The sequence below is a fragment of the Corvus brachyrhynchos genome, unplaced genomic scaffold (assembly GCF_000691975.1).
Source record: "Corvus brachyrhynchos isolate BGI_N302 unplaced genomic scaffold, ASM69197v1 scaffold305, whole genome shotgun sequence".
NCBI classification, from domain to species: domain Eukaryota; kingdom Metazoa; phylum Chordata; class Aves; order Passeriformes; family Corvidae; genus Corvus; species Corvus brachyrhynchos.
In genome coordinates, this window is record NW_008239284.1 from 2,432,614 (window position 1) to 2,446,720 (window position 14,107).

A 14,107-nucleotide genomic window follows, 5' to 3' on the forward strand; every position below is an offset into this window, starting at 1 on the left:
GTCTCATCATGCTCAGAGAAGACAAGTCACTCTTCAGAGAGGGGCAGGTGAAGCACAGGGTAGAGATGACCTTCTTCCCACCTTTCTCCATCCAAATCCCTTTGAAACATTTGTCCTTCCAGCAGAGCTGCTCTGTCCCTGGCACTAAGTGCACACTGTGAGCTGCAGAGGGAAAGCCTCACTCTGTGGAAATTTACCTCGTTCCCAGAGGTTGTTCCTGTGGCCTTGGCACCTGGGTGTTCCTCCATTCCCTCTGCTCCCCCATCCTCCCAGTGCCTGCTCCTGGAAGGCAGTGAGGCTGAAGGAGCTGTGAGCTTCGTCTTTCACACAACACTTAAATTCCTCCAGTAACTTCTGGGAGCAGCTGGGAGTTCCTCTGAACTCCCCTACTAGCCTGGGACATCAAGGACTAACTGCTTCAAGTATTTTGGCTTAATTTGTTGGCGTTTGAGGTTTATTGGAGCAACCAGGGTTGTTCCAAGTTTAGAGGGGAGTGACAGGCTTCCCCAGACAAGCCTTTACTTGGGCGGAGATGTGCAGGGGCTGGAGGCAGCAGCTGGTGCTGCTCTGTGGGCTCTCCCTGGATGGTCCAGCTCATTTAGAGGAATTTGTTTGCAGCATGGTGGTTTCATTACTCTGCAGTTTTGCTGGGAAAAGCCCAGCCAAGCAAGGGGGAACCTTTTGATTTGCATACTGCAAGCCATGTCTTCAGGTGTTGAAAAACAAACCAGAGGGTTTAATCTTGATTAATACCCCTTGATGTAGGGCTGATAGTTGGATGGGGACTGAAAGGTTTTGCTAGCTGAGGTGTGACTGCTCCCTGGTGCACAGGGCAGCTCCTCCAAGCCCCCCTCCGCATTCCCCTGGAGCCTCTCTGCAGCCTTCTCTTTTCCTATTAAATTCAGGGCCTCTTCCCAATGTATCATCTCCCTGGATGTATCCAATTAAGGCCTGTTGACAGCCCAGAGCAGACTTACACCCTTAGGATTAGAGGCATGCGTATGTCTTCATATAGGGAAGGACAACAACAGGGTGTCTGGCTGGCTCACTGGGAGCACAGTGGGGGAAGCTGAGCAGCCTGGAGAGGGAAGAGGAGCCAGGGAGAGAGAGATTTGCACCCCCAGTTATCCTTGCCTGTGGAAGGGCTGTGTGCTGAGTGTTGCGTGCAGTTTACACAGCGTGTTTACATGGGCCATAACCCTAAACAAAGCTGAAAAGCATGGCTTTAACTCTGGAAATAAAAGTACTGGAAACCCCTGGTTTTCTGCACATGAGAAAGTTTTGTTCTTTAAACACACAGATGTTTTTAAATGAAGAATCACTCTTTTGACCTTTTCTGAGTGTGATCATGTGGTCGGGGCTGACATTAACCACTGCACGGCTGCTTGCCTCAGCCGCAGGCGAAGCTTAGCCAGGGGTCTGCAGGGCTCAGGGTGGCACCTGCCTTGTTTCACATTCTGGGAAGTGGCTCCTGTGCCCCATGAGCACTCAGGGTGGTGCAGGGATGGCAATACTTAGGGTTTGCTTCTACTGTACAGGAAACAAAAGCAACTGCATTTTTTTTCCTGCTTGAGAGTCGTGGCTTAATTTTTTTTCTTATGTATCTCTTTTTTTATCAGTAACATAGCCCGTGTGCTTCTAAGCATCTCTGTCCACCTCAGCCAGTGTGTTATCCTGATGGAGAACTCAAGTTTTTAAGGGATTTGTTGTTGTTAATTTTGGGTTTTCTCTACCTAGCTGTGTGTTTTCTTCATCCAAACAAAGGTATGGGACCAGCTCTGGGCAGGAAAGAGGGGATGTTACCGAGGGGATGTTACCAAGTGGATTGTACCAACCCTGCTTTGCCTTACAGGAGTTGCAAAAGTGCAATGAATCTAGTGAGCCAGAATCATGAATATAATAACTAAAATATATTTAAGATCCTCCTAAAGTGTGGCACACTTTCTGCCTTTGACAGTTAGATTTTCTGGTGCCAGCTGCTCCTGAGTGAAATGCTCCAGTCAAAGGAAAAACAAAAAAAATTGCTTTTGCTCTGCTCCTTGGTGATGAAAGCTGATGGGATGGGATTGTTTTGCTTTGCTGCAGCACCCCACAGCCAGCCTTGGCCCACAGCTGCACAAAGCTGTGCTGCAGTGGACCTGGCTGGTTCATGTTAGAGACGGGCAGCTCGGGAACCGAGTGCTCAGCCAACAATAATGTTCTGGCTCCTGTATTTGTTTAACCTCGCTCTCCAGTGGATGGATATACAGTCTGCTAAAGCACTTATCAGTCTATAATGCCTTCACACTTCTGTGAGCAGTAATGTGGAAGTTGTAGACAGGAGCTTGTGCTGCGGCTTGAAAATGTCTTTTAGCTTTAATGAGGCTGATACTTGCAGAACTGAAGGCCTAAATTCTTGTTTGGGTGCTGCTGCTTGATCCTGCCTGTCTAGCCTATTGCATGGGGTGCCGTTGCTGCTAGTAGCTGTATTTGTGAATTTGAGCATAATAACACAGTTCAGGGCTAACTCTAAGAATTACTGCTCTGAGGTAAGATCCTGGCAGTGCTGGCGTGGAAGATGCTGTTGTTTGAGAGCAGCATCTTTATGTCCTGCTGCTGAGTTGAAGAAATAGCAGAGGTCTGGCAGGAATAAATGGGAGCACATGGCAAATTGCTGGTTTGTACTTTCATGTGCTGCACAGGAGACTGTGCTGTGCACTCAGAACTATCTCTTGATTCTGCATCCCTTCAGTTTGCATCTCTGAATGGCAAAAGAAGCAGGGGCAGGTGCAAATTGCACCCAGGAGCTCCAGATGCTGGGGTTTGCTTGTGGGCTGGCGTAAAAGATGAGTTGATTTTTAAATCCCATTAGTGCAATTATTTCTTCTTTTTCTCACCCTATTTTTCTGTAGTTGCTGGCCCTGGCTTAACCGATGTCCTTGGGGTGATCCTTTGAACTGTGCAAAAATCATCTGGTTAGGGTTTTGTTGGAAAATCAAAACTTCATATTGTTTTTTTTCCACGGGTCCAGCAAGCATCCTAGATATTTGATTACACCTGGCTGGCTGTCAAAGCCCATGTGAGTTTGGGATAGGGCCAGTCAGAACTGATTTACAGTTTTTTCAGGTATGCCATGTGAAGTTTATGGTTTGATGTGATTTTGATTTGAACTCACTGGTTTTAAATGAAGTTTGCTTTGAATCTGGAGATAACAGAAATTCAAAGGGAAGCTCAAAGAATGCAGGTCTGCATGATTTAAAAATGGAAATATATTGTTCATACCGGCTCTTTGGAAGTGAAATAACTGCATTTTTGAGAAAGCTAAAGTTAATAACACACCTTGAATACACATGCAATCTGGGCCATCATCTAATGGAAATCCCTGTAGCTCCTTTTCGCTTGCCTCGAACTAAACCAACTTACATGACAAAATGAAATAGCCCTTGCATCTCCCACTCATTTCTGAATCGCAGCCCTGTGTTACATCCAAAACTCTAGGAAATTTCCCTTTGGAGATGAACACTATCATTGTAAAGTAGAGAAATTTATCATCGTGTCACATTGCAGGCGAACTATTGGTGCCCTGCCCGCAGTGTTTTCATACACAGAAAGGTCACTTTCCAGTTACTAAAAAATCCAGCCAAATCTTCAGCTGAGAATCGTGGCTCTGTGCTAAGGAAGCTGTAATATCATGCTAATTGAATTCTGAGTCTGCAAGGTCCAGACACATCGGCTGCCCCAGGTTCAAAGTGGACGTGGCTGTGCTGAGACTGGACATAGGGACTGGCAGCAGGGCTTTATTTCATCCTGTAGGAGATGTAAGCTGCTTCCCAATCCCACAGCCAAATCCTGTTCTTCATTACACGGGGAAAATTGACAGATGAGATTTCCTTTGACTTCTGAGCCAACTGAATCTGGGAGTAATATAGCATCAGTGTGTTACCCCAGGAGTTTCATCAGCTTCCAGTTGGTAAAGCTTTTCTGTGGATCACCTGCCCACATGCCTTTGTCCTGGAGCAGGGCATGCTGCAGTTTTTCATCTTTTGCCATCAGACCTTTAGGCACCCCAATGAAAACAGGCAAAAGCAGACAAAGAGCATGAAACAGTAGAGCTGTGCTATCAGAGGACAAGGAGGGTTTGGGGGGAGAAGCTGCAGTTGATGAGCATCAGAGATGAGGTGAAGTTGCTGCTGTGGAAGTAGCAGTAGACTGTAAGGTAAGGTGGCTCTTGAAAGAGACAGAGGGACACAGCTTTCTTCCCTCATTTTATGTTTAGAATTTCTGCTGCTGCATTTCAGATTTGGTTTTAGTTTTTTATTTTATTTTCTGCAACAGAAAGACATTGTTAGTGCACATAAAAATAAATGTGTGTCCCAGTTTGGGAAAAGTAGCTTTGAATGTTTTCCTTAAGTTTTAGAGGTCAACCTGGAATGACCCAAGACTGACATTCACAGTTGGGCAGACAACTCTGGACTCAAATTTCTGATGGGATAAATCCACTGATAAAGACAGCTGATAAAGACACTTGTCCTAAAGCATTTCTGACCAGAATCTAGAAGGAAACCCGGAGCAAAATTCTTTGTGCTGCAGTGTGTACAATTTCCATTTGAGCTTTGTGGGCTCCTGAGGTTTGAAATGGTCAGAGAAATTGGCTGGAGTTTGAGGTGTTTGTTGGAGCCCAAATGGTGGCCTTTTTAATGGTTCGGTGCTCACTAATGTGGGCAACTTCATTTTTCCCTAGCTCCAACCCAATTCCCAGCTGAAATGAGAAAAGCAGTGCAACAGCTTTCAGAACAGATTGGAGGTCTGTGCTGCAGTCGGCAAACTGGGTGGTGTCCATGTGGCAGTCAAGCTGCCTTACAATATTGGGCAATAAACAGGCAGGAACCTTTCTGATATTTAGCAACTGCACCATGGTTTCTCATCCTTGGGTGAGATTAACCTTAGGTCGGCAAGAACAATAACATATTTAAGAATAAAAGGGCTGGGTGACTGCCAGCCTGGCCTGGCAAGGCAGGGAGAAAGTTTTCATCTGTAAGGGATGTGTTAAAATGCTGCTCATGTCATGGCTGGGGTCCTCTGGCATGTGTTGAGTTAAATACAAATAACATTCTGCAGAACAGTCAGCTAAATATTGTAGATTAATTAGGTTCCAGTATTACGGCCGAAATCTGTTCTTTAGCTGGATCTTCAAACAACAGAAGATGTTCTGTTTGTGCCTCCATGGGTTTTGTATCAGTCCATGAGCTTTTCTGCGCACTCATGCAGCCTCACTAAGGATGTTTTGTGCTCCACAAATAGCTGGTACTGTGGGTTTTACCAAGAGATCCTGTTCCTGCCTGCTCCATGGTTGCTGTTTTGCCAACAGGTATAGCCTGTTTCATCCCAGAAACACTCTGTGTTGTCTGTCGGGGTGCAGAAGTGTCAGCAGCACTTTCCTGTAGAAAGGAGGGGGGAGAGGCAGCTTTTGGACCTCAATCTCCACTTCCACCCTCCTCTGCAGAAGGAGGATGCTCCCCACTGCCTGACCAAGTGCCCACGACGGCCCCTCGCAGCCAGACAGAGCTCGAGGACATGGTCTGGAGGGAGCCCCGCCATGGTTCACCAGATGGGATTTTGGGAGCAGACAGATCTGTGCACTGGAGGTTTGCTCTGCGTCCAGCCGCCCCAGGGCATGCAGACAGGCACGTCCGCTCCAACCACGGTGCCAGAGCTGAGTAGGGCAGCATCCGAGCTTAAATAGCAGCTTTTCTGTCTGCATTTAGAATTATTTTGATGTTACAATGCTGAGAACCACCAGTGTGTGCAAAGCCTGTGGTGTCTGACTGTGCTTGTGCGGTGGGAAGGTCAGAGTGGGATGGGATCTGTGTTTAGCCCACTCCTTTGGGGAGCTGTATCCTCACACCTGTGTGTGCTCTCAGCAACATCTGAGCACCATTTTGTGGCTCAGCCACCTGTGTGGTGTGGGGGAACATCATCCTCATCTTCCAGACAGGGTGCTCAGGCCTGGAGAAGCCAAGTGCTGCCCAGAAGGCTGTACTGGAGCCGTGCACTGGGCACAGTTGGGCTGGGATCTAGTCCAGTGCCCAGTCCAGAGGATTTGTGATCCATAACCTGTAATTCAGCTGCAACAGAAACCCATCAATGCAAATTCACATTGCCTGCAGTCACGGGATGGCTGGGAATCATTCACAAGGGCGCCTTCCAAAATTTGCTCTTCAGCAAATTTTCCCATATTACTTTGAAGGAAATGGAGTTGATTGCAATAGTAAATGTGTTTTTGATGTGGCAAAAAGCTAAGTGCTCCCAATATATCACTTTTCCCTTTCTGCTGACACATTCCTCGGTCCCCCTGAGTAAGAGAAGGAAAACAGGAGAGGCGGTTTGAAGAACATGTTGTGCCTTTGATTGACAAGAGGTTGTATAAATCAGTCAAAGGGAATCCTCCAGGCATTCCCTCTTGTGGGAAGATCCCACAGCGCTCTCTGGCCTTGATCGTTCTGTCTGTCGATGTTTGTGTACAAAATGTGTGGGTGGGAGACGAGCTGGATTTGAACCTCCGAGAGGAACAGACATCAGCTCTTTTAATTGAAAGCAGCTTCCTCGGGAGGGGGATGACATGGGCTTCCAGTAACTAGACACAAATAGTCGCCGCATACTTTGGAGCACATACTAAGCTCCTGTGGATATCCCCAGTTGCTGTGTGGGTCTGAGAATCTGGATAAGCCCCAGTGAGTGAAGTTTGGAGCTCTGTGTGATGCTGTCATTCTTCAAAGCAAATACTTCAGTGTTCGGTAACACCCTGAAATGAGAAGTCTATCTATGCTTCTTCCCTCCGCAGCTGTCAGGTGCTTTAGCTGCTGGTTTGCATCATTGTACCAAACTAGAGGATGTTAGGATCTGTTTCTCCTAAGTGTGAATTCCTGCAAATAGCCATGAGGATAGATGATATTCTGTCTTCCAGGCCACTGGAACTTGTAGCTTAAAAGTGTTTGTGCTGCAGTAATCACAGAATCATTCAGGTTAGAAAAGATCATTGAGTCCAACCATTAACCTAAATAATAGGGGCCTTCGGGCTGCTGCCACATTCTAGGGATGCCTTAAAAGCAGAGGTGTGAAAGACTCTCCTAGCAGATGATTCTCAGACTAGGCAGGTGTGATGTGACACACAGTGCCTGGGCAGAATTGAAAGGCAGATGGATTTACCATGTGTGTTGGAGCCTGTTGGGATGGTGGAGTCTGTAGGTGACTGAAAATGTTTATCCAATCCAGTTGTTTTCAGAGAAACCTAGAGAACATTTTTTAACATTAGCTAAGTTTACTGGCCAGCAGCTAGTGGAGAAGCGGCTCTTGTAGCCATTCATCTCTGTTAGACTTTTCCCACACTTCTCAATTAGGTTCTTCTAAAAGAACCTTTTACCCCAGGACCACTTTGAAACACTTGTCTGGGTAGCGATGGATCAGCCTCAGCAGGGGGAAGCTTATCTAACCTGTTCAAACCAGGCCAGTCTGACAGCCCACGTGGCCTGAACACAGGCTCTTTATGCAATGCTCAGATTTTTGCTAATATTCTCAGGCAGAAGCAGAAAGTGCTAGAGTTCACACACGCGCACAAATCAAACAAGGCATTTAAAAGTTATCAGAGATTTCCAGCCCACCTCAGCAGGGGTTTATTTTGGGTTAGATTCAAACTTTTGGTGAAGGTCTGGGTGATTTCTTAATTCAGGTTTTCACTCATCCATTAAGTGGCACTTAAAAAGCACCGAAAGTCAGTACTGTGTTTCTTTCAGCCACCTTTATGGACCAATAGAGCAGGAGGAAAGTAAGAATAAGAACAAAATCATATAAAAGTAATGAGACCTTTGTTCATGTCAAAGAGCTCTCTGACCATATAAATTGCAGATGTGGGTAAGATAAATTCCCTAGCTGGAGAGGTATTAAAATAAAAACCATGCTCCCAACAAGAGACAGGCTGCTGAAAACGCAAGAAGGGAGAGTTGCGAAACCGTACATGTCGAATTGCTGGCCTGGATTTCAAATGCCAAAGATAGTTTATGTAAAGCCTTGCTCTTCTGTAAAATGTAACACTATCCACTGGCTAGCCTCAATGAAGCTTGGTCCCAGTTGTTTCAAAAAATAAATAAACTAAAAATCTTCTTCCAACCCATTAAAGCTGATTTATGTTTTGCCTGTAAGATTCCTCTGTGCTGGATCTTGAGGGACTCAGATTTTAAAGGGGATTACCTCACTTTTAGCCAATCTGGTTTCTCATTCCCAGGCATCCAAGGCTCTCTTTGCAGTGCCCAGACTTTGCCTGGTGAGACCAAGAGGGCATTTCCATGCAAAATTATAGTGGGCATAGGATTTTGAGTGGCCAAAAGCATCTTTGTTATTTCTCTTGTTTCATGTCAGGGTTTTCTTTTTGGTTTAATAATCAGGTTGCTGATGGGAACGGCTTTACTGACAGCACATCAGCCCAAGGAATTCCCTCTATTCCTATGGTAAGGACAGCCAGTGAGTTCAGCAAAGGCTTGTGAATCCAGCAGGTACCTGTCAGATGCTCCAGAGCCTCAGCTATAAGTATCCTTCTAATGCAGTAGTAACTTCTTCCTTGGTGGACATTTCCTTTTTTCTCTTTGCTGGGGAGGTGAAAGGCTGTGGTCATGCATGCTTCTTTTTTGAAGCAGCTGCACTGAGCAGTGTGTTTTCAGGGTAAATCCTACCATTTCTTGCAGCTTCATTGTCACATCTGACGTACTGAAGGCACTGCAAGGCTCTCTGGTACTTAGATTCTGGCATTTCTTTTAGCTTTTCATCTGTGGCAGGACTTGGGATTCATCTACTTTACTGAAAAGAGCAGTTTGCCTCCAATCTCACTGCTGCCTGCCATGGAAAGGCTGCAGGTGTAGGTGATTCCACTTGCAGAACTGGCTGGTAAAAAAGGAAATCAGTTTGCTTAAATTGGGTTGTAGAGGCAGGACTTTCCTGGCTACACCTAGTTTACAGGGTCAGCTGTGGCTTCCCTGGGGTTACAGGAACATCAGGTTTAAATAGGGCAGTGCTGGAGCACTGTGGAGGCACCTCCTGACTGTCTGTGCTGGGAGCTGGGGTGTTCAGAAGTGATCCTCACTTGGACTCCGGTGGGAAGAGTCCTGGTCCATTTGGGTGGGAGCAAAGTTGTTCTAAATGCTTTCAGAGACCTGGTACCAAATTCAGAGGAGGTTGTTGGCTGCCATCCAGCTGCTGTGAGTCTTTAGCTCCTCTTCATGATTCAGTTTTTCTTACTGGGGTAGAAGATCTGGAAACTTAACTTTTGAATAATCTCATGGTATTTAGAAGTGCCGTTATTGTGCATTGCTTTATCCTAGGAGTGCACCTGGACATTGTTTCCCCACTTGAAGCAGTCAGAATCCTTCCTTGCTGTCCTCTATGTCAGTTTTGGTGTTTCTTTTTTTTTCCTGCTGCAGATGTGTCGAACCAAGGTGATTGACTTGAACGATGGTGTCTCCCAGTATGCCTGGTATCCCTGCACGGCCAACTTCCAGTACTCCCACATGACACAGACTGTTTTCTGGCTGAAGGTAGGAAGTGCACACATCATTCAGACGTTTCCTCTTTTCCTGCCTCTTCAAAGTTTCTCCAGCAATCAAAATATCATGGGCCAGCCTTCCCAGGGCCAAGCTGCTCTTTTCTGAAGTATGTTTAGAGTAAAAGAGCAGAACAATGTCTTTAAGCACTGTCTAGAGAGTCAGTAGTGAAGTCCCCTCGTGTGTGACAAGGCTATTGAATTTCTGAGAGGGTTCAGCTTCAGGGCTGTTTGACTTATCTAGTTTGTGTAGGAGAGATTGGAAGAGAAGATTTCTGTGTGACCTGGGATGGGAATTCTTCTTTTAAAAGTCCTCAACTGACTCCTGGGGATTTTTTAAAGCCCACCACAGTTTTCCACCTCAGGCTTTGTGGGCTTTGTGTTTTCCCAGGCTTATTTTTCCCAGCCTATGGTGGCTGCAGCAGTCCTTGTTCACTTGGTCACTGATGGGACCTATTACCTGGACCAGAAGCAGGAGACCATCGGTGTGCAGCTGTTTGACACCAAAGAGCAGAGCCACGATCTTGGTAAGACTGTGTTGTATTAAACCCCCTCTTTACTGCTTGCTTAATCTGGTGATGCCCCCTTTCACCAGTATTCCTGCTTGGTTTTTTTCAGAATTAGACCAAAAAATGGTGCTTGTTCAATGCTCCAAGCCCTGAGCCTCACTAGAGTTTGTGGGAAATGATGTGTTATTTTGAGTGGACATTTCTCCATAGCTGTTCACTGTGTGTTCAGAGGTGATTAGCTCCTCTTCAGTCACTAAAATCAGCACTATCTCAATGCTTCACACCCAGCACTGCCCTGGAGAGACACTGATGGTGCTGCAGATGAACCCCTGGGAGCAGGGAGTGAGGGACCTGCACCAGCTGCTGCAGCAAAGGCTTCTGCTTCACAGGGAGTGCTGGGTGATCTCTAGTCCTCCTTGCAGGGAGGTCTCCAGAGCCATTTAATGGCCAACATTCCCCAGGTGAAGTATTTCAGGTGGTGAAGGTCAAACCCCAGGGCCCTGCCAGGCTCCTGGCATGGCATCAAGCAGATGTGCCTGACAGAGGCAGGACCTGTGCTTGTGCTGAAGTGCCAGGATAGACCAGTTTTGTCTCTACCCTTGGCACAGGGCCCTAAACTGGGGAAGTTGTGTCTGGTGAATTGATTCAGGCTGCATTTAAGCTCCAGGACCAAGGAGCTCTCCTTAGCTCCCAACTCTTTGTCAGGGTAGGACTTGCATAATGCCTTCCCAGATGCTCTCTGCCTTTTTTTCACTGAGGAGAAAGCTGGCCAGATCACCTTGAGAGCAGTTTTTAAGGAGACATAACTCCCATCCCCCAGGTTTCTGGTTTACCAGAACGTTTCAATTTTAATGAGCTGAAACTCAAAGGAGCTTCCCACTAGAGACAAGAAGAAGGGACACACACAGAGTGACAGGTGTTGGATGAGCATCCAGGATAATTCAGGATTTGGTGGGGCGTGGAGGAAAACGAAGGAAATATGTGTGGTGTCTGTTGTCCAAGAACAAACTGAAATTTGTAGCAAGTTGTGCAGGTTGAGTCAGGATGGCTCCCAGTTTGCCAGAGCCCTTGGATTAATCTTACCCTCCTTTTGCAAAACAGTGGCACATAGCTCTATTCCTCTGAGAAATAAATGATGGAAACACGAGCATGCCAGCAATACTTAATGTGACATTTTATAGGGACAGACAGACTGGGAGAGAAAGAGGATAAGAAAGAGGAGCAAAGAGGAAACTGAGGGTTAGGTTTTGAAATCTTCAATGAAGTTGCAACATGAGTTTGGCATGGCTCAGCCTGATGTCTGGACGTCCTCCCAGCTGAAATGCTGCTTTCATCATGGAAAAGCCCCTTTGGCCTTTCAGAAGAGGCTGCCTGGAGCAGAGGAGAGGTATAGGTGGGCTACCCAGCACTTCTCACTCAGGCAGGGCTCCCCACTGCTGTTCTGTCTGAGTTCTGACAGTGAGATGAAGTCCTTTTCCTGGATATTGTGTTTCATGTGTTTGAGTTATCACCGTGGCAAGCTGGAAACTGCAGCTGAGATGCAAATGTTGTCATGCACTGGGTGCAGGACCGACTGAGACACTCAATGAGCCTTAAGCAGGAGTTCATGGCAAATTAAAGTACATCCAAAAGGAAGGAGCAATAGTTTAAAGCTTAATCAGACATGCAGTTTCCCACCTTGATCAGAGCCAGTGGATGCCCAGAAAATAATGTGAAGCTTCTTCTAAGTCCTGGTAGGAGATGGAGAGGTTGGGGTGCCAAAAACCTCAGTGCTGTTGGTTCAGAGCCATCGTAGACACCGGGGTTCAGCTGCTGAGCTGAATAGATGGGTGCAGAATGACAGAAACGGGTGATCCTGGGACAGCTCTGACTGCCCCCATGGGTACCTGTGCCTTCTTCATGGGTTAAGGTAGGGGAGTTAAATAAATAACCCTGACCTCTCCAGCCCCCATTTTCCTGGTCAGGGTCAGAAATAACCAGCAGTGCAGCACATATCTGAGGGTCTGTTCTGTTGTGGGCACCACGTGAGTGCAAGGAATGAAATAGAAGTGAATAAACAGCCTCATACCATAAGGTCTTTCTTGGCTTTCCATCAGAGAAGGCAGAAACTTCCAAAGAATTTGGGAACCCGGGATTTTGAGTATTAACTGCACCTGTTTGTAAGTGAGAAACATGCACCGTTCCACAAGGAGCTGATATCAAAAGACCTGTGGGAGGCAAGTAGACAGGGAGGTTATTTCAGGGTCAGGTGAAGACCAAAACAAAAAGAGGTTTGCTTTTTTATTTTTTTTTTTTTTTTATTACAGGAAGATTTTTTTATAGAGGGTGGGAGATAGATGTTTAAAGAGCGTGTCTTAATTCACAGGAAATCACTTTCTAAGGAGAAAAATGAAAGCCTTTTTATTCCTTCCCTTTTGAGTTAAGAAATCCGAACTGGGGGAAAAAAAATAATAACAGAAATCCCTGAGCCAGTCAAACATGCAAATAGAATTTATTTTGTTTTCAAATTTGTAAGAGTATCAGGGTAGCCAAGGGGCCTGGGCCAAAGCCATTGCTGGGGGAGCTCCAGTGAAGCAAATGTATCTGGAGCCAAGCTGATCCTCGGAGTGATGCCATGGAGCTGTGGAGGCAGAGCCTTGCAGGCAGCCAGCAGGCCATGAATCTCAATTAATGAATTTTGAGGGCAGCCCTCAGCTGTCTGTCCTCTGCCTTCCCCCTGAGATGGGTTTGGCCCATTTGAATTCAGGTTACTTCTACCTGAAGGTGGGAATTTCTTCCCAGCTGTCACCGAGTGCCTTCTCCACGGACAAAAGGGATTAAGAAGTCTCTTTGCTGCCTCTCTGGTGTTTCTGTGCCCCTCAACCTTGAGATGCTTTTATTTCCCCAAAACACAATTCTTTTCTTCTCGAGTGAGATCACCTGTAAAATCCTCAGTGGCTTCATCACCTCCATTTCTATCTCCAGGTCCAAATCTGCCTTTTCTTGCAAAGAACAAGATACCCTAAGGCTCAAAACTATTGAAGAAAATATCAAATCTGAGCACATTTAGTGGAAAACTCATACCATAAAGTTTTACACTGAGTGCTAATGACATGCACAGCTCCAACTGAGCCAGTGGTGCCTCGGCCCTGGTGCACAAAGCCCCCCAGCCCGCCAGCCCCATTTGATGCTGCATATAAAGGCTCCAACTGTCCTCCAGAACCTGTTTTACAATAGTGTGACTCCACTTCCCCCGTGCTGGTTGCTCCTGATTTACCAGAGCACAATAGAAATGTGGCTGTGGTCTAAAGAAGCGGCTCCGAGGGCCTGCCGTGCTCGCAGAGAGAAAGGCAGCCTTTCTTCAGCTGTCTGGAGGGATCTGCTTCTCTGCTAAGCTCTCCTGAGCGATTTGGGAAGCCCCTCCAGGCAGCTTACCATAACTTTTCAGCTCTATAAGGCCATTCCTCTGGGTGAAATGCCTCTGAAGTGCCCACAGCTTTGGGAAGCAATTGTGTTAAGCCTGACCCTTCCTCTGATCTTGTCTCTCCTCTGGCAGGTGTCCACGTCCTGAGCTGCAGGAACAATCCCCTGATTATCCCCGTCATCCATGACCTCAGTCACCCTTTTTATCACACCCAGGCTGTCCTCATTAGCTTCAGCTCCCAGTTTGTGGCTATCTCTGGGGTGGCCCTGCGTTCCTTCCACAACTTCGACCCCATCACCATCAGCAGCTGCCAGCGAGGACAGACCTACAGCCCTGCGGAGCAGAGGTGAGCGTGTCAGCCCTGCTTCCCTCTGCCTCACACCCACCACCCCCAGCGCCAGCCAGGGCTGGGGAGGAGGCAGGAGGGGCACAGCAGCTGAACCCTGCTGACCCCTTTGTGTCACGGGTAAAAAACCGGCAGTGTTCTCATTGATCAGGATGGATGGGACATTTAACCCACATGGGATGCTGTTAGTGAATTATTTCCTCTTCCTTTCTCCTCCCTCCTTTATGCCAAGCCTGGAGTTGGGGCCAGTTCACTCCGCACACATTCCCCAGCCCGGCATCGTG

General features: G+C 46.9%; 1 protein-coding gene across 1 annotated transcript in view; it reads left to right on the plus strand.

Moving 5' to 3' along the window:
• The window catches only part of PAPPA (pappalysin 1), a 182,364-nt gene that overhangs the window by 117,392 nt on the left and 50,865 nt on the right, over positions 1-14,107 (plus strand). Inside the window, exons 11-13 of the mRNA XM_008638326.2 lie at positions 9,447-9,560; positions 9,957-10,092; positions 13,610-13,823. Of these exons, the coding sequence (XP_008636548.1) occupies positions 9,447-9,560; positions 9,957-10,092; positions 13,610-13,823 (464 nt within the window). The remainder of the gene's footprint in view (positions 1-9,446; positions 9,561-9,956; positions 10,093-13,609; positions 13,824-14,107) is intronic.